General features: G+C 45.5%; 2 protein-coding genes across 5 annotated transcripts in view; one reads left to right on the top strand and one right to left on the bottom strand.

The window, feature by feature from the left end:
* Window positions 1-20,927, bottom strand: part of CRBN (cereblon) — a 270,605-nt gene that overhangs the window by 139,813 nt on the left and 109,865 nt on the right. The gene's annotated exons all lie outside the window — the stretch shown is intronic.
* Window positions 1-20,927, top strand: part of LOC128939891 (contactin-4) — a 268,549-nt gene that overhangs the window by 197,497 nt on the left and 50,125 nt on the right. The window contains exons 7-11 of the mRNA XM_054281113.1: window positions 534-737; window positions 4,869-4,971; window positions 7,053-7,237; window positions 17,455-17,591; window positions 19,341-19,470. Of these exons, the coding sequence (XP_054137088.1) occupies window positions 534-737; window positions 4,869-4,971; window positions 7,053-7,237; window positions 17,455-17,591; window positions 19,341-19,470 (759 nt within the window). The remainder of the gene's footprint in view (window positions 1-533; window positions 738-4,868; window positions 4,972-7,052; window positions 7,238-17,454; window positions 17,592-19,340; window positions 19,471-20,927) is intronic.

Genomic DNA, 20,927 nt, shown 5'->3' with positions numbered 1-20,927 from the left:
ACCAAAATGGCCTCCGGGAATGTAGAGAAGAGAAGAAGATAGAAACTAAAACAATTTATTTTAAAAAAAACCATAACAAACCCCAAATATATATATATCAGGGAATATATAAAAGATAAAAGGTAAAAACCAAAACAGCTTCAGAGAATATATGAAAGAAAAATGGTAAAAACCAAAACAGCATCAGAGAATATATGAAGTAAAAAAAGGTAAAATCCAAAACAGAGCCTATAAAAAAACCAAACCAAAAACCAAACATATATATCAGAGAATAGATAAAAGAAAATAAGGTAAAACAGTAAAAGAAGGTAAACCAAAATAGCATCAGAGAGTATAGAGAAGATACAAGGGTAAAAACCAAGATGGCATCAGAGAATATAGAGAAGAAGAAAAGACAAAAACCAAACTGGCCTCAGTGAACATAGAGAGATAAAATGGTAAAAACCACCAGGGCATCAGCAGCCGTGGGGCTCATTCCTTGGGCTGTGCTATCTCATTTTTCCCTGCTCACAGTGTGTCCCATGTGCTTGCAGAGCTGACCTACGCCTGGATCTTCAACGAGTACCCCACCTTTGTGCACCAGGACAACCGACGCTTCGTGTCGCAGGAGACCGGGAACCTCTACATCGCCAAGGTGGAGACCTCGGACGTGGGCAACTACACCTGCGTGGTGACCAACACCGTGACCAACAGCAAGGTCCTGGGGCCACCCACGCCCCTCGTGCTCAGGAACGACGGTAGGACCCTCCCCAGCTGCTCTGGGGGGGCTTTGTTGGGTTTTCATGGGTGGATGTCACCCAGAAAGTAAAATTGGCTGAAATGTTTCTGTTGGAGTGTCTTGGGTTTTGGAAAGACAGGTGTTTGACCCAGAAAGTAAAAATTGGCTGAAATGTTTCTGTTTGAAAGCCAGGTGGATGCTAAGGAAGGCAGGAGCCGCCCCTGCAATGGAGAATGTAAACCCCCTCCTTCTGAATTGGTATAAAATTTAAATTAAGGGGCCCTCAGGCAAAAAATATGGAAGCAGGAATAACAGTTCTTTACTAGGGAAGAAAATAAAAAGATAAAATAAACAATGCAGTACACTAGAACAACACTGCCAGAGTCAGAACCCAACCTGACATCCTGTGGGTCAGGGTGTTGGCAGCAGTCCCATTGGAATTGTGGCTCAGCCCTCCTGCAGTGCCAGGGGTGGCTCTGCTGGAGCAGGGATCCTGGAGAAAGGTGCAGTCTCTGCCTCTGAAGATCAGGGGAAGAAGAGGCAGCTGCTGCTCCTCTGGAAATCCAGTGCAGAAACCATGCTGGTGCTCCAGAATCTCCAGATTATATCCAGGTAGGAATGCTTGGCTGGTGTTCCAGAATCTCCAGATTATATCCGGGTGGGAATGCTTGGCTGGTGTTCCAGAATCTCCAGATTATATCCAGGTAGGAATGCTTGGCTGGTGTTCCAGAGTCTCCAGATTATATCCAGGTAGGAATGCTTGGCTCCTCCCTCTGGGCTCACATCTCCCAATGGGATGCTGTAGTTCTTATCAGCCATGCAGGGACATTGCATAGCTGTTATCAGCAGGTGTCTCCCCAGAGGGAGGAGTGGGTGTGGGAGAGATAAGGAAAACTGCCCACTGAACAGAAGACAGCTGCCATGCAGATGGCAGACAGAATACAATTTGCTTGGCAATCCAGGACATGGAGTTTTTCCCCTCTCACAGTTTTTCAGTGAGGTAGAGTCAGCTAGACACACTGCTGGAGAGACTCTGAGAGTCAGGCAGTAATTACAAAAGAAAAACCCAGTGGGAGTTGGCCAAAGACAGGAAACAAAATAGATTTTAGAGTCTGGACATAGCAGTTTTTCTCATTTTATGCAGCCCCAAAGTGAACAAAGGCACTTTGTTTTTTCGGTAACTGTTAGTTCAGCCTGTGTTTCCCAGCAGAATTAGTGCTATTATTAGTGGTCTGTGGAATAATACAAAAAAGGGGAGAAGAAAGCAAAAGAGGATTTCTAAATTTATACAGACAATTGATCTGTATCGTCATCATTTTGGAGCAGATAAGAAAAATACATTTGCATGTTAATTTCCAATTAAAATTAATTAAAATGTCTCTGTTTAAAGGCTAACAGTTGGGACATTTGTTCCAGGAATAGAAATGCAATGTTAGCAACTTCTCCTGCAAGAAGATCCACTGTCACCTTGTGGGATTTGACAAAAATTCCTTGCTTGGAAAACGCAGTCTCCTTGCTGCAGCCTCCTGCCTGTCAGGCTGAGATCCACAATCCCTGTGGATGGAGTGGGAAATGCTGCTGGTGATGAGGAATTGTCCCAGCTGGACTGGGAGGGATGGAGATGCTGCTTCTCCAGCTGTGCTCCATACCTGCCCTCCCTTTCAGGGAATTCTGTGTTCCCATAAACACAGCACAGCAAATCTGTCCCTCTGAGTCCACAGTGAGCCTGGCATGGATGGCAAAGAGCAATGGTTAAATATGCCTCATGCTGACGATTGCAGTGCTGAGATAATATTTTCTAATATTCCAATAATAGGAATTTTTTTGCAATCCCTACTGGAAGACGTGGAGAGGAACTTGGTACAAGGGTGTGCAGTGGTAGAACAAGGGGAAATGGCTTTAAGCTGATGGGGAGGGAATTGTTGCTGGGACCATCCAGGTTGAGAGCTGCTGCTTCCCTATTTCTCTTTAAAATGTGGGATTTGCCATACCAGGATTGAAACAGAAACAGTGGGAAAGGACCAAAATAGTCCTGGAATAAAATTGCCATCAGCAGCAGCTGTATGGGCCAATTAAACTGCAACATTTCACAGGTGTTGTCAGGAAATGCATAGCAAATCCTCAGACAAATTAGCCTCCTCCTGAATTCCTGGGACTTTCAGCTCAAAAAAAAAAAATGTTTTTAAGCTTTGAAATTGGAAGAAAGACACAAAAGCCTCTGAAATGCCAACACATGGAGCATCTGATGTGCCCTGACACTGGGAGTGCTCTCCAAGCCACAAACCAGGCTCTGCTTTGGTGCTTTATTTCCTCCTCCATCCCTGCCACCTGCACAGCTAAGTCAGATGTTCAATCACCCAGGAACAGCAGGGAAAATGAGGATTTTCTGCATGGAAATGGTCTTGGATTCAGGATGGAGATGTTTCAACTGCTCTGATGTTGCTGCTATAAAGAGCAGACAGCAGGACTCACTTCATACCCTGTAGAAATCCATGGAGATAGGCAGGGTGTTATTGCAGCAGGAGCCTTGTGGTTTTTCCAGGTGCAAATCCTGATTTTTCCAGGTACAAATCCTGATTTTTCCAGGTGCAAATCCTGATTTTTCAGTGGTTGGAGTTCTCATTGAGGCTGGGAGAGGCCAGAGCTGCAGGGCTCAATGGGGTGGTGGCTGCAGTTGGTGTCCCACAGCCCCAGGGAAACATTCCCACCCCACTGGGGTTTTATCCACCTGGAATTTCAGCCCTCCAAGCCCAGCCCAAGGCAAAGAAATGAAAATAAATAAAAAGTGAGTGAAGAGGAGGAGGAAAATATCTCCACAAGTTCTATCAGCTGCTGCTTCGGAGACCACGGGGCAGTTTTTGGCTTGATTGAAGCTCACTCAGCAAATATTCAGCAGAGATTTTGGAGACATTTAGGCAATATTGCAAAGATTTGGCAGGTCCCAATTGGGAAAAGAGGATTTTGAGCTTTTGGAGGGTGCAGTGTTAACATGCAGAGGGCTAATGAGCGACATGCCACATAATTCTTGTTTGTATGGTTTGCAAATGCTGGAATGTCACCAGGGAATCCCAGATTTCCTGTTTTGTGTACCAGGCAGGGTAGGAATATGGGGAGAGTATCCATATTTTTAATAAATGCGTTTAATTTTGACAACTGAGGCTGTGCAGGAGCTACTTTGTTGAACATTTATTTGCAATTACTGTGTTGGAAGATGACACAACCTGCTCTTGCATCAGCACAGGTCAGCAAGCAGAGGTGGAGTGGTGTCAGCTCACACTCAGCATTTCCAGCTTCATCACTGGAAAACTAAAGGAAAAAAACCAGCGTTTTCTTGCATCCAGTGTGAAAAGCAAGAGCAGTCAGCAATCACAGGCCTACCTCAGCAGCTCTGACGTGCCCCAGTGTCACTGCAGGCTCATTTCTGTATTTTTGGGATTCTCCAGGGCTGACCCAGCTCCTCTCCTGCCTTGGCCACCGTCCAGCAAGTGCTGCACTGTTGAGATTGGAACTGCAATCATCAATTAGCTGATAATCACTATTGGTGGAATTATATGTGCTGGGTTTAAGACAGTGCAGTGGCTGGAAATGGAGCCATTTGTCAGGGGTATAATGGCCTTTTTATGTGCACAAATTTTTAAACACAATTTCATAAAGAGGCTGCCACGCTCCGTGATTTACTGGGGCAGTAAAAAATAAAGAAATTACCCGAGGAGTAGAAGATCTCTGTGCATTGAAGTCCTGGAAGTTAATAGAAATATCTCTGTTAACTCCAGGGATTTTCAAACTTTTTTCCTAATGGCTGCTAGTTCCACATTCCGTTTCTAGAAGATGCTGAACCTCCCTGATTACTGCTCCCCTTATTTCACGAGTTACCTGCAAAAATCCTGCATATTCAAAAGCAAAAAGTAACAGAGCCACGAAGAGATTTTAATCTTTGGCAGATGGTGTGGAGAGTTGGTTCAGCTTCTCCTCTGGCAGTAAATGGGAAAAGAGCCCACACTCCACGGCTGTTAGGAACAAGCCATGTTTAAAATGAATGGATTAATTGGGCAAGTAATGATGTATAGAACAGCTCTGTGCTAGCACGGGAACACTTGTGAATTTACTGCTGAAATTCAACCAAGCCTTAGCATCTCCTTTATGTTCCCAGGGGTGATGGGAGAGTATGAGCCCAAAATCGAAGTGCAGTTCCCAGAAACTGTTCCATCTGCGAAGGGAACCACGGTGAAACTGGAGTGCTTTGCCTTGGGCAAGTAAGTTTGGATCCATTATTGTTATTAATTATTATTCCTGCAGCTTCTCACGTTTGCGGGGTTTGCAGCAGTTCCTAATGACCCACTTCCCTCAGCAGGAGTTACCTGTGGCCAGTTTCCAGAGCAGCCACAGGGCTTGGGGACTCCTGTTTCTGGAGTAAACACTGGCAAAACTTCCAAAATGTAGGGAAATGGCAGGAAAATCACCACAAAATGGATGGTTTGGGTTGGAAGGGACCTTGAATCCCATCCAGTGCCATGGGCAGGGACACCTCCCACCATCCCAGGCTGCTCCAGGCCTTGTCTTTTGGACACTTTTAGAGCAGCCACAGCTTCTCTGGGCAACCCCTTCCAGGGCCTGCCCACCTTAAAATGGATGGGTTTTTACCCCAGATTCAACTGGGTCAAAACAGCATTTTAGTTATAAAATGTCTCCTGCTTATACACTGTGATAAACATATTTACATTTATGTTCCACATAACCCACCCATAATGAAACCTCTTTATAAAATCTATTCATATACAACAGATTGAATAATTGTGAGTGACAGCCATAATAATTTAAACTATTGCACTGTGTAGCCCCACCTCCCCTTTAATGGAAAGAATATATGTATCAGATTAGCATAAAATCAATTATCAATTCACATTTACACTTATGTTCCACATAACCCACCCATAACAAAATCCCCTGTGGACCCTGTGCCAGGCCACTCACTACCTTTTTATCTTCTCTTTATTCTCTGATGCCAGGACACAAGGGTACAAACCCAAGTCTGACCCCAACATGGGTTCAGGATGAACATGTTTTTATATTCTATTGTTATATAACTTTCATGTTAATTATTAAACTTATATTGTTCTATTGTATACATAGATTTCATCCAAGCACAGGCTCCTCGTGGTCCCCCTCAAACTTCTAACAGAGTTTCTCATGATTCTTCTTACGATTAAACAATAATTATATTTAATTACTAAACAATCATCACATCAAACAATTATACCATTTATCATATACCGCTTACACAGGTGCAATTTCACACAATCTGGCAAACAATAAGCCTGACATTTTCAGAGTCTATTTTTAACATTTTTCCAGGGCCCCACTAAGTCCAGCTTCTTTCTAATTCCTTGAATTTTATGATTTTAAAACATTTTACTATCAAACCTGCAAAAAATCCCCAACACCTCAGTGTGACCATGGCTTCCTCTGGCAGTGTTACCTTGCCTTCTTTCCCTCCCTCAGCCCCGTGCCCACCATCAGCTGGAGGAGCGCGGATGGGAAGCAGCTGCCCAGGAAGGCGCAAAGGCACCGCTAATTCCAGCTTCTTTCTTATTTCCCGAATTTTATGATTTTAAAACCTTTTACTATCAAACCTGTAAAAACTCCCCAACACCTCAGTGTGACCATGGCACTCTGGCAGTGTTGCCTTGCTCTGTTTCCCTCCCTCAGCCCCGTGCCCACCATCAGCTGGAGGAGCGCGGATGGGAAGCAGCTGCCACGAAAGGCGCGCAGGCACCACTCCAGGGCCCCACTAATTTCAGCTTCTTTCTAATTCCCCGAATTTTATGATTTTAAAACCTTTTACTATCAAACCTGCAAAAAATCCCCAACACCTCACAATTACCATGGCTTCCTCTGGCAGTGTTATCTTGCTGTGTTTCCCTCCCTCAGCCCCGTGCCCACCATCAGCTGGAGGAGGGCGGATGGGAAGCAGCTGCCCAGGAAGGCGCAAAGGCACCGCTAATTCCAGCTTCTTTCTAATTTCCCAAATGTTATGATTTTAAAACCTTTTACTATCAAACCTGCAAAAAATCCCCAACACCCCACTGTGACCGTGGCTTCCTGTGGCAGTGTTATCTCTTTCCCTCCCTCAGCCCCGTGCCCACCGTCAGCTGGAGGAGGGCGGATGGGAAGCAGCTGCCCAGGAAGGCGCAAAGGCACCGCTAATTCCAGCTTCTTTCTAATTTCCCAAATGTTATGATTTTAAAACCTTTTACTATCAAACCTGCAAAAAATCCCCAACACCCCACTGTGACCGTGGCTTCCTGTGGCAGTGTTATCTCTTTCCCTCCCTCAGCCCCGTGCCCACCATCAGCTGGAGGAGGGCGGATGGGAAGCAGCTGCCCAGGAAGGCGCGCAGGCACCGCTCCAGCGGGCTCCTGGAGATCCCCAACTTCCAGCAGGAGGACGCCGGGCTCTACGAGTGCGTGGCTGAAAATGTCAGGGGCAGGAACGTGGCACGAGGACAGCTGACATTTTATGGTGAGCAAGCTGCCTGCTTTGCTGCAGTCGGCGCAATCTGCAGTAAATATTTTGTGAGGACGTAATTTTGCGGGGATATTTTTTGAAATGACTTTCTCTTCGAATGGCGCGTCTCAAGAAGGGTGTAATTTGAAATAAAACCTGGCTGGATGGTGCATATTAATTGAGAATCAGAGCAGCTGGAACAAAAACACATCCCCAGGAGGACATTGGCATGGAAACGTGCTGGAAGTGCTTGGAAAAGTCTCTTTTTCCTTCTCGTGGCTGGTAGGGCAAGGCAGGAAATCTGGGGGAGCATCCTCGTGTTACAGCTTGGGATTTGTGGTGTATGGGTTGCCCCAGCTTTTGTGGATAAATGTTGATTGCTGATAACCAATTAAGAACAGCTTTCAGGAGGATCAGTGATTGAAGAACAGGGGGAGTTGGGATTTAACAGTGCCAGGGCAGAGCCCTCTCCCCTCAAAGGCTTCCTGCACCTGCTCTTCCCTCGCTGCAATCCCAGAGCCAGGCACTGGGAAATGCCAAATTCCAGCCTCCTAGGCCTGCTCTGTTAAATAGAAGATGCATTTATCCCTTTGATCCTGGTGCTCACCCCCAAATTTCTGCTGGGAACAGCCCACAAAGCAAACTGAAAGTGTGGCTTTACTTGTGTAGAGGTGAGTGGGAGCTGCAGGGAGGGGATTTAGGGGCACAGGGGGCTGGGTTTGGTACCAAGGTTCTGTTGGAGATGTTTTGGAGAGGAGAAGCTGCAGGTTCCACACCCAACAGATGTGCAGAGACCCCCACAGCATCCAAAAAATCCTGGTTTTGTTGCTCCCCTGGTCCCATCCCATGTTGTTCAGAGGAAATATTCAGATTTTCTCCCCCAAATGTTCCTGAGCTCCTGTCAGCAGGGAAGATTGAGTTGAACTCCAGAGATGATGAGGAGAATGGTTTTTGATTTATAATAATTTTGCCACAGAAAAAGAGTGTGGGAACCAACCCTTCTGGCAAAACTGAATTGGATTTGGTGGGTAAGTTTTTTTTAAAAAGTAGGGAAGTTTTCAAATTGGAAAGATTTCTGAAAGACATTTCATTTAGAAATCACAACTTTTGGGGCTTGCATTTCAAATTAATATTTCTCCTTTTAAAACTGAGGGAAATATAAAATGGGAAAACATCAAAAAGGAGTGAAAGAGCAGGAACAAAATGAAATCTTTCATGTTAAGGAAAGAATCTGGGGTTGATTTGAACAGGTTTTAATTTTTTTAATTAGATGATTTAAAGATTCCTTTTTCTGTGCTGTGTTTTTCTCCTGATTTTCCCCATGTGGGGATTAAATTAAAAGACTCATCATTTGTAGAGTCTTGCTGTACCCACAGCCAAAGCTGCTTTTCTTGGAGAGCAGTAAATGGAGCCTTTGGAGCACTCCCACCATAGCACACATCGAGTTATAATCTCATTATTGTAATGAATTTACCAATCTGGATCCTACACAAAAGCTGCCACTGTGGCTCCTGCTGCTTTTCACCCTCATTGTGGCATTTCTGCAGAGAATCTCGAGGATTTTTTGGGTAGAGGAGTGTCCTGCTGTCAGTCTGTCATGCTGGGAACTCTTTCCATCCATCTCTTCCTGGAAGAGGAGGAATTCCCCAGGAGAGTTGTCAGACAGGCACCTCCCCTGCTGCAGGTTTTACAGAGAATTCACTAAAATATCATCCTTGTCTTGAGGATGGTGACTTTCCAGGGAACGAGTTGGGTTTTTTAGGGTAACTTGTGTTTTGCAGCCAGTACTGAAAATAGATCTTTAAAAAAAAAAATCAACTTGCATTCTGTACTCTGGGCTCTGGAGTTTTGCACAGCAGAAAAATTTCTTAGGGGAAAGTAACTTATTGTAAAATTTTATACAAATAGTTGGGAAAAATAACATATTTTTCTTTAATAATTGGGGTTTTTTTTAAGTTGAGAAATGTTATTTCATAATTGAAATACAACTGCAATGCTGGCAGAGATTTCAAGCTGCTTTTGGAAGGTAAGCCTGGTGCCTGGAGAGGGAAGCGCTCTGGAGGTGCAGAAGGGTGCAGGTTTGAATGGATTTGAGGAAGAAATTCTTTATCATCAGGGTGGGCAGCCCTGGCACAGGTGCCCAGAGCAGCTGTGGCTGCCCCTGGATCCCTGGCAGTGCCCAAGGCCAGGCTGGACACTGGGGCTGGAGCACCTGGGACAGTGGGAGGTGTCCCTGCCATGGCAGGAGTGGGATGGATGGATGGATGGATGGATGGATAATGGATGGATGGATGGATGGATGGATGGATGGATGGATGGATGGATAATGGATGGATGGATGGATGGATGGATGGATAATGGATGGATAATGGATGGATGGATGGACGGATGGATAATGGATGGATGGATGGATGGATGGATGGATGGATGGATGGATAATGGATGGATGGATAATGGATGGATGGATGGATAATGGATGGATAATGGATGGATGGATGGATGGATAATGGATGGATGGATGGATGGATGGATGGATAATGGATGGATAATGGATGGATGGATGGATGGATGGATAATGGATGGATGATGGATGGATAATGGATGGATAATGGATGGATGGATGGATGGATGGATGGATGGATAATGGATGGATGGATGGATGGATAATGGATGGATGGATGGATGGATGGATGGATGGATGGATAATGGATGGATAATGGATGGATGGATGGATGGATGGATAATGGATGGATGGATGGATGGATAATGGATGGATGGATGGATGGATGGATGGATGGATGGATGGATAATGGATGGATAATGGATGGATGGATGGATGGATGGATAATGGATGGATGGATGGATGGATGGATGGATGGATGGATGGGATTTCGGGTCCTTGCAGCCCCAATCACTGGGGCTCAGGGTGCTCTGGGTTATCAGAGGTGCTGCCCACCTGCACTGATGTTCTCTGCAGGTCACACTGAGGCTCCAACAGCTCCACTCTTTAAACCCCATTTAAAGCAGCCTCTGTGCATGGCATAAAATAAGAAAAGAGAAGAAAAGGAAATTCAAATTTGCCCACTCACTGTAGATAACCCAGCATTGTCAGCTTCTCTGTGTGCTGCTGGAAGTTGTCAGGGAGGGTTGACTTCTGTGTTTCACTCTTGTATCAGAGTTTATTTTCTCCTCCCTTTGCATATCAGTGCCACTGAAGTTGTTTGACACTTTTGTTGCAGCAGAAAAGGTTAATTAAACGTGCAAGAGCCATTCTTGCTGCATTTTCTGTGCTCTGAGCCCCTGCACCAGGCTGTGCTCCACAAACACTTCTGCCAGGGCTGAGTCCCCCTTGATGGATCGACCTTCCCATGCAAACATGGTCCTGTTAATGCAATTACAGAGCTCCCTTCTGCTTCCCTGACTGATGGAGCTCTGAATGACACGTCTTCCTGCTGGCTCTCCTGTTCTCCCTGCGCCCCAGCCTCAGGTTAATTCCTGGCAAAAGCTCCTGCTGGGATTCTTGGTGCTGTCCCATGCAGGGCCAATTTGATCCTTGCGGGTTTCTACCAACTCAGAATATTCCCTGATCCTAAACTATCAAATTACACTGCACAGCCTCTTCTTTTCCACCTTTTGGCAGCTCTGAGTGCTGGTGCTGCCTTCCTGACCTGGCACCTTGTTCCCTGTGCCAGCTGCATCCCGTGGCTGAGGCAGGTGAGCTCCCCAGTGGCGCCCAGGGTTCTCCTCTCCCAGATTCTCCCAGTTTTTCCAGTTTCTCCCAGGGCCCTCCTCACCCTTTAGCTGTGTGTTTTGGGATGCACTCCCATTGACCTGATTGTATTTTTAATCTGGCTGCTCATAAATTTTACATTTGCTAACCCTGCGCAGGGCGAAGATTTATATCCTGAGCAAACAGCAATGCCAACAATTTTTTTTTTTTTTTTTGCTGGCAGAAGTACAGTAAACAGATTACCTTAACCAGCTAATTTAAAAAGAAATTGCCTTTTTTGTTCATAAAGCCAGCATCAAGGAGATGCTTATTTATTATTGATGTTTAATTCATGCTGAGTTTAGATGCTGTTTCAGCCCGATCTTCTTTTGTTGATATCTGTGACCCCAAGGCTGCTCAACCTTGGGTTTGAGCTCCCTGGGCTTTGCTTCCCTATGTTGACTCTGATGAGTCAATGCAACATATTGAGATCCCCCTGCCCAACAAAACATTTCAGCTGAATAACAGAAAATATGAAAATAGCTGCTGGTTGAGGTGATGTGAATGTGGGGCTGGGAGTGACAGCATAGGGGAGGGCTGAGGAGCTGCACCACCACTGAGAATGTTTGTTTGCTGGGATTTGGACAAAAAACAGGGGATTTTCCCCTGACTTTCCAGTCAGATCCAAGCTCCAAAGCAGCTCAGCTGGAGCCAGCACAGATGGAGGTGCTGCCTCAGCATCACCTGTGTTGCTCCAGCATCTCCCGTCCTCTCCTGCTCTGGCAAGGAAAGGAAACGAGGGGAAAATTGCAGCTCAAATGCTTTCCAAAAGTGTCAGCACAGCAGCATCTGCATTAGCAGACAGACAGACTTGTCTGTCACTAATTACAGTTCTGTGCAGCGTTTTCTGAGATATTCAGCAAAACCCATTCAATTGGCTGGGCCCCTTTGCAGATTAAATCCTTCTCACTAGGAATTTGTGAGGCTCCTTAATTCTGCAGTGAAAAGAGACCTCCTTGCATCAGTGGGCCTGTGTTTTGGGCAAAAGCCACTTTGTGCCACTCTGTAAAACAGCCTCAGATGTAAATCAGATTATGCTCTTCATTATGGTCAGAGTCTAAAAAGGAAATTTGCACAAGTGAACATCAGGCAGTTTCATGTCTGCTCAGTTTAAGTCCTAAATCACAAATAATTTGCTGAAAGTTTGAAAAAGTGAGTTTCTGGACTGATAAAAAGACAAGAAAATTCCTGTACATAGGGCAAGTGCATTATTGTATTATTACTATATTATTAACTATCTTTCACATCACTCACTAGAAAACCCTGTTGTCACCTTTTACTCAGGTAAGAGTTAGTACAGGGAGGAGTAACTCTGAGTTTTGAATTCTTTGCTGCCCAAGGGAGGTCTTGGATCCAGAACACAGAACACATTCCTGCACAGAATTGTTTCTCATCAGCTTTTCCTTTTCCCAGGGATTGCTGGAACCCTGCTTCCAGAGAAATCCAATTTTTGGAGATTCAGGAAAAGTCTCATGTTATTATCATTGTTGGTTGGAGAAACATCTCTCCAGCAGGAGACGCAAAAATACAAATAGGATGGAACACAAATAAATAGAAATGAAATGTGAAGGCTCCTCATGGATCACCCCACACCTCCCTTGCACCTCTGAGCAGCTGCAGTTTGGTGTCAGGATGGAAAATAACCAAACCCATGAGCAGGGTCCCTGTGGTGTGCCTGTAACACCCACAGCCCACCAAAACTGGGGAGAAAACCCTCTAATGGTGCAGAATGGGAGGAAAACGAGAGGAAGGGATGACTGAAAGGCTTTTATCATCTGGGTTAACTCCTTCAGATTTTCCTCTGGTGTTTGATATTTAGTGACAGGCACAACTCCAGGATGGGTTGGTAGGGTCAGTAGAATTTCCAAAGTTGTAGAGTTTCCAAAGACTCAGCGAAATGGAGATTTATTTTTTTTCTAGGCACAGCATTGCAGCAGATTGGTTTGGTGCAGGATCTGCACGCCTTGCAGTTGTAGAGATTTCCAACAGTCCTTGGGGTCAGGAGGGAGGAGAGGAAGAGAGAGGAGCAGTGGTAACTTGGGGTCTGGTTTCTGTGATCTTTGGGAAGGAAACAAATGAGGATTGAGGGGTTTGTGCACAGGAGCTGTGTCCCCATTAGGAGCAGGACCTCACACACTGGCTGCACTCTTTATTTCCAATTACTCATCTGCTTTTCCCATCTGGTTGTTTTGGTATTTTTTTTACTTCTTACACTTTGCTTTCTGGTCTTTAGACTGCTCTGATCCTGGGCTCAGTCTCAATCTCCTTAGAATAGAGATGGTAATGGACAAGTCATTCAGCCTTTCATCTGCCATTAATGATGAATTACACAGCCTGCACCAGGTCATCAGCTGCTAGAAATTGGCTTAGGAACACTGAAATCAATACACACCAGCTGAGAATTGGATTCTGGATATGTATTAGCACCTCATTTGCTTGAGTCTTTTGGGTTGTTTTGAACTCACAGATGATTGCAGAGTCCTACAGGTTTTTTTCTGGTTTATTTCTTGTATTTCTCCTTTACTTCTGAGGGTTTGTTTCTCATTTCTGAGGTGATGCATCATCACCTGCTACATCATTTCATTTGCAAATATCTTTCAGGACATGATTCCCAGTTCCTATTTTGCCTTTTAATTTATTACAGTGAAGGACAGACTGCCCCTGGACTTTTTTGTCTTAGAGAAGTAAGAATATATTTGGGCATATTTTCCTATTCACCTGGTTTTAACTGTCCCACTTTGTGTTGGGGAAGACTGAAAGGTGATCAAAGGTAAACAGGGTTTTTTTTCTCACTGTTTCCATCACCTTTCTTCAATCCCCCTGAGTACAAACTCCAGAAATCTCCTAGGAGGGGGAGATTTTTCTTTAAAGCAAACCTTATGTAAGAGTCATGCTTATATCTCTAAGTTTTTTCTTTCACTTTATAGATTTAGCATATGAATTTTGCTTCCAACTCAGATGAATTCTTAATCAGCTTCCAGATTTTTCCTCCAGGATGTTTCCAAGGCCAGTACTATCTTAAGTACTCCAAGCAGGACCAAAATATCTCCTGTAAAATAATTTCTCTTTGGTCAGCGCTGCTGAAAAGATCCAAAGGACTCTTTTCTAGACCAGTCACAAATTCAGCCTTGTCATTTTCTCTGAGAACATTGCTGTACCAGAAAACGTTGTGGAGAGGAGGTGGTTTCACCCCCTTATCTGAATTATTTTAATTATCATGCCTGAAATCTCGAGTTGTTTTACCTCGCCCTGATCCCCAGTGGGCTCCTGTCAAATTCCATTAGCTTGTGGCCACTCTCCTTTGGTGGCTCACACACATTTGCAGCCTGAGCCAACCCCTGAGCATTCCCCAAGATGAAGCCAAGAGCTTCTCTCTGCACTGAACTGGTGAGAGGAGAGCTTGACCTAATTAGAAAAACTCCCAAAGAGCAGCAGAGAACGAACTCCTGCCGAACAAACGGCTCAGAGCTCCTCACTGAGATCATCTTCTGACCTGTGCTGCTCGCTCTGGAGCTGTCTGCACCAGGAAGGGCTTTGGAATTTGGAATTTTAACCAGTTCAAATCACTGGTGTGGGATGCAGGCTGTGGCTCGTGGGTGCTGCACCCAAGGGTGATGTGAATTTGGGGTGGCAGCTTCCAGCACTGCACGTTTCAGTCTCAGCACTCAGGGCAGGAGTTGGGATGAACAACCCACAAACCACCCCAAAAATGCCTTTTGGAGAGGATTTCCCTTATTTGGGGAAAATTATTATTTCTCTTTTTGGGGAAAATTATTATTTCCCTTATTTGGGGAGTCAGTATGAAATGAGAATGAATTCTGAATTTTCTCAGAGCTTTTCGCCGAGATGATTTTCTGACCTGTGCTGCTCACTCTGAAGCTGTCTGTACCATAAATGGCTTTGGAATTTGGAATTTTAACCAGTTCAAATCACTGGAGGGGCTCAGGGTGGTGTGGGATGGAGGTTGTGGCTTGTGGGTGAATTTGGGGTGGCACCTTCCAGCACTGCATGTTTTAGTCTCAGCACTCAGAGCAGGATTTGGAATGAACAACCCACAAACAACCCCAAAAAATTCCTTTTGGAGAGAATTTCCCTTATTTGGTGAAAATTATTATGTCCCTTTTTTGGGGAAAATTATTATTTCCCTTATTTGGGGAGTCTGTATGAAATGAAGATGAATTCTGAATTTTCTCTCCTCCTCTCCACAGGAGTTATCTTTGTTTTTCCATAGCACACGCTCAGGTTATAGAGCACAGCTTACCATTCATGGCTTTTCTTGATTTGCAAATTAATTCCAGTTGTTTTGTCTGGGTGGTTTTTTTTAGTTTTGTTTTCATGTGGGAAATCTGTAAAACAGCGCAGCAAAAATAAAAAAGGCAAATGGATGTGTGTGGGTTTTATAGAGCTCCTTTCATGGGATCATAAAATTCCCTTCAAAATGATGAGTTAGATGCTGTTAGAATAGTAAATATGTAAATTCATGAGTAATTTGCAAATGTCCTTGAGCCACTGAACCCGCTGCAATTGCTCAGCTCGATGGAATTGTTCAAGTTCTTACTCCAGATGACAGAACTGACTTTCATCTTCCTGCATTTAAAGGCTTTCCCTTTCCTTTAGATACAGCTTAAAATATTACAGGGGCAGGAGGGGCAGCCAGAGAAATAAACACCACTCGCTTCTCCTTTCCTTTCTGCATTGCCAGCATGCTCAGTTCACTTTGTTGTTTTTTGGAATTCCCTTGGAGCTGAGGGGCTGTGGGAAATTCTCCACCTCATTTGTTTGTTCAGGATGCCAGGGATGGGATTAAACACAACCTGAGCTCCCTGAATTTAGATTTCCAGCATCCCATCATCACAGACATACCCCAGTTTTGGGTATAATCGCACCCATTTGCCATTTTGATGTGATATTTTTAAATTTATCCTTTCAAGCCCGTCTCTGGGCCCCTGTCCCTATCCTAAGGAGATATGTAAAGTTCGTACCTGGCTTTGAGAAATCTTGATTTTTTTTTTTTTCTTTTATCTGATTACACAGGGAAAAGTATTAATCAGGTTCTTGGAGACCTCTGCTGGTAATACCATCCTGCTAAGTCAGATGCTCTTATGTCAAAACAGGGCAAATGCCCATTAAAAAAATCAAAACTTTATGGTTTATTGGTATTTTCTGAATAGTATTGTAGATATATTATTATACTATTACTAATAAGATCTTAAATAGGTCGTAATGTATATTGTAGATATATCTGGACAAGAGGTAACTCTTAAAGTCTGAGGTTTTGGGTGGTCTAAAAAACCATGTGGCAATTTTAGTGGAATTTAGTGGAATCTGGCCAAACTCAAACTCTCTAAAAAAAAAAAAAAGCCAACAAACTGATGAAATTATGTGAAACACCATTAAAAATACAATCTCACAAGTGGCTGAAAACTGCCAGTGCTAGTTTTCACCAAATTCTACCAAAATGTGTCTCCAATATCTGCTTGTGGCCTTTCTAGGTTTATTCAGAGTCATTAATGCAATAATTGGGTCCAAAGATTTTTCCTTCCTGTGGCAATGTATGGAAATCTGGCCATAATCAATACAGGACTGAGAGCCTGGACCCGAAGTAGTGCCTGTAACCATGCAGAGTTACTGGAATAACCTCAATTTCAATGCAGAACTAGTTCTAAATTACATGTTTTGAAGTCTGAATTTTAGAGCTTTGAAGCCCAGGTTATAGAGACCCTGAGGAGGGAAATGTCTCTGTTTGAAAGACCAGGTGTGTAACTGCTGCTTTGTTTGTGCAGGATGAGCAGGGTTTCTGAGGCTACTCTTTCTCTTTAAGGGTTTTTACAACAAAAAAAAATAAAAGTAGCTTCTGATCTTGGCCTTTGGCGCCTTCAGAAAGCAGCACTGGACTCAAGGAAGAACAGTAATCTTTAGCAATTCTTATCGTGCTTTTGTGGGGCTATTTAAAAACAGAGGCCAGACAGAATTAAGAGAATAAAAAGAATTAAGGGGATAAAAAGCTGTTCTATTTATTGAAGGGCTTCAGATACATTTTGGGCAGACAAAACCCACCAGGGGCTACACCCAAAAATGGATGATGGGTCAGGGTTTTCACACTTTTATAAGTTTGGTCCATTTGCATATTGGGGGTGAATCTGCCAATTCCAGCTCCAGGTAATGAAGTCATTGACCCCAAGTTTGCTGCCCCAACTCACTTTTGTTCCCATCTCTGGGCCCTGAGGCAGTGAGGTGTCCTTGATTGCCAGGTCTGGAGAGGAATTGTTGTGTCTGCCCCAAATGGGGAAGCAGCAGCTCACACTGAGTGTGGGGTTTGGAGTTCTACACAAATATATGAAAATAGAAAAGCTGAAATCCCAACGTTATCCAGTCCAATGCCCTGATGAGGGAAGGAAGGTTTGTTGGGCAGCACAGAGGTGCTGCTCCAGGCTCCATGCTCCCCTCTCTGCTTTCCCTGCAGCCCAGCCCAGCTGGACGCAGCAGATCCGCGACGTGCGCGCGGCCATCGAGGAGCGCGTGTCCTGGGAGTGCCGTGCCAGCGGCCGCCCCAAGCCCTCCTACCGCTGGCTCAAGGACGGGGAGCCCCTGCTGCCACAGGTAGGCACAGCTGGAACCCCTGGGGATGGGAAATGGGGGTGCTGGGGTGCTCTGCCAGCTCGCTGGTCTCTGGGTGGTTGAGTTGGGATGGGATGCTCTGGAATCGCGGGATGGTTTGGGTTGGAAGGGACCTTCAAGATCATCTCGTTCCACCCCCTGCTCCAAGCCTTGTCCAGCCTGGCCTTGGACGGTTCCAGGGATCCAGGGGCAGCCACAGCTGCTCTGGGCACCCAGGGCCTGCCCGCCCTCACAGAAAATCCCCTGTTCCTTCCCATGCCTGGTGGCACCTCCCTACTCCTGCCAGGGACAAGCACAGCTCTCCATTCAGAGTTCCTCCCCAAAATGAAGGATCCATGATGCAAACCTAAGGCTGGACAGAAGGAGGAATGGCTGAATGGGGTTTTGGAATGTGTCACCAAAGAGTGATCACTCCAAAATAATTCTTTTAATCTATGATATTTAGGTGAACTTCAAGTGATGATGAAACCTCGGGGTTCCTGCTGGTGTTTAGTGGTGTTCCCACTCCTCCTGCTGGGCTGAGTCCCTGTGCAGGAGCTGTGGAATTACACCCTCCCACGTGTGCCCAGCCTCTCCTGGAGGGTCATCACCCAGTCCATGGCCCCACCTTGTCACCACAAACTCAGCCAAGTCACCAAAGCTTTGGGTTCACAGCAGCCAGCACTTTTTCCCCTTCACTTACCGTGAAAGAACATGGCAGCCCCAATTTGATCAAACCCTGATAAAAATTGCACAAACATTAAATTTCTGCCCTAAGGCCGAGTAGAAAACCAATAGCTCTTTATTTTAGATTTTTTTTTTGGTAAATGTCAAACTCCTGGGGAGGGAGGGAACACTTTGCTGTACTTATTAGAATTGATAACTCGAGCTCCATATCCTCAGGCTGACAAATGACAGCCTGGTCTTTCACTCCACACACTAATTCTGGTTGCTTCACGCTGGTCACTGGCAGATGGGCTTGTTCTTAAATCACGTTAGTGGCTGATATGAAGTAAAGGATCATTAAATTATTAGCATTTACATTGTTTTCGGTAAACTGCAGAAGATTTTAAATGTTTCTGTCTGTGCTGGCTGAGATGGCAACCAGTCTTAGCAGCCTGCATTGCCATATACACTGAAAATGGCCTCAAGGGTCAGGTTGGAAATCAGGAGGAATTTCTCCATGGAAAGGGTGAATTTCTCCATTGGATTTACCTAGGGAGGTGTGGAGTCCCCATCCCTGGAGGTGCCCAAGAAACACCTGTATGTGCTATAGTTCAGTTACTATGGTGGTTTTTGGTCAAAGGTTGGACATAGTGATCCTGGAGGTCTTTTCCAACCCCAATGACTCTGTGATTCCATGGAAAAATATTGTTTTCAATGTTTCTGAGGATGGGCTTGGCTGTGATGTGCCACTGTGGAACAGAAGTGCATTTCTTGCCTCAAGCTTATCTCCTTGAAAGGGATATTAATCTAAATGCTTTGGGTATTAAATCAATGAGGGGTCAAGGCAGGGTCCTCCAATTGAAATTGCATTTACCAACTCCTGTATGGGTTTCACCATTTAGTCTCTGGCCTGACATAAATTTGGCTGGCAGACAAATAACTCGCAGCATGCAAATTCCTCCCGTTCCCGCTGCTTCCTTTGGTCCACCTTGCTACAGAACACAGCAGGACAACCTCTGGGTGCCCGTTCTGGGGAGGCTTTGCTGGTGTTCTCGTTGATTTTGGAGTTTGTTTTGCTGTCCCCAGGGCAGGGTGCAGCTGGAGCAGGGCTCTCTGACCATTGCCAACGTGAGCCTGTCGGACGCGGGGATGTACCAGTGCGTGGCGGAGAACAGGCACGGCGTCATCTTCGCCAGCGCGGAGCTCAGTGTCATCGGTGAGTGCACATCCCCGAGCACTGCCAGCCTCCAAAACCACAGCCAGCCCCCCAAAAACCACAGCCAGCCTCCCAAACCACAGCCGGCCCCCCAAAACCACAGCCAGCCCCCCAAAAACCACAGCTAGCCTCCCAAAACCCCAGCCAGCCCCCCAAACCCACAGCCAGCCTCCAAAACCACTGCCAGCCTCCCAAACCACTGCCAGCCCCCCAAAACCACAGCCAGCCCCCCAAAAACACTGCCAGCCCCCCAAAACCACTGCTAGCCCCCCAAAACCCCAGCCAGCCCCCCAAAACCACTGCCAGCCTCCCAAACCCACAGCCAGCCTCCCAAACCACAGCCAGCCCCCCAAAACCACTGCCAGCCTCCCAAAACCACAGCTAGCCTCCCAAACCCGCAGCCAGCCCCCCAAACCCACAGCCAGCCCCCCAAAACCACTGCTAGCCTCCCAAAACCCCAGCCAGCCCCTCAAAACCACAGCCAGCCTCCAAAACCACAGCCAGCCCTGCCCAGGGGCTCCTGACAAGCTGCTGCAGCAGAAGGGGATCTTTGGCAATTTGTTTCTGAAGCAGAAGGGGATTCTGACCATGTTCACTGGGGTCTTAGGATGAGGGAAGAGACGTAGATCTGACTCCATGTTTCAGAAGGCTTGATTTATTATTTTATGATATATATTACATTAAAACTATACTAAAGAATAGAAGAAAAAGTTCTCATCAGGAGGCTAGCTAAGAATAGAAAAGAAAGAATAACAAAGGTCTGTGGCTCAGACAGAGAGAGAGCCAGCTCTGCCATGATTGGCCATTAATTAGAAACAACCACTTGAGACCAATCACAGATGTGCCTGTTGCATTCCACAGCAGCAGATAACCATTATTTACATTTTGTTTCTGAGGCCTCTCAGCTTCTCAGAAGGAAAAAATCCTAAGGAAAGGATTTTTAATGAAAATATGTCTGTAACAGGAGATCTGTGGCGATTTGTTCCTAAGGAAGGTGTGAAATGCAGACTTGAGGCAGTGGACAGCAGAGAACAGATGCTTTTTACTTCATCCCACATTCCTCCAGGAGCTGGCAGGTGCATTCCCTCTCCTGCTGGTTAAAGCTATTTCAGGAGAAACCTGAGCGTTGCCATTCAGAACATCCAGGTGCCCAGTCCTGGCTGCAGAGGTGACTCTGCTCAGGACACGGTGACAGAACTCCTGTCTGAGGAGACCTTTCAGCAAACAAAGTTCCTCCATCCCAAAGAGAAGCATCTTCCACCCCACAGTTCTGGGCACAGCTGCTCTGCTCCTCCCAGATAAAGCCAGGAGAAGCTCATGTGAATCTGCATGGGGAAATACCTGACGGGAGGGAGCAGAGATTGCAGAGCCAGGATCTTCTCTGAGGTGCCCATGCCAGGGCAGGAGGCAGTGGCCACAAAAACCTGGAAATGCCACTTAAAATAAGAAAAAGTTTA

The sequence above is a fragment of the Melozone crissalis genome, unplaced genomic scaffold, assembly GCF_028551555.1.
Source record: "Melozone crissalis strain CALT ecotype California unplaced genomic scaffold, PUWL_Pcris_2 ptg000029l_1, whole genome shotgun sequence".
NCBI classification, from domain to species: Eukaryota; Metazoa; Chordata; class Aves; order Passeriformes; family Passerellidae; genus Melozone; species Melozone crissalis.
Note: the sequence above shows the minus strand (reverse complement) of the source record. Positions and strands in the feature narration are given on the sequence as shown.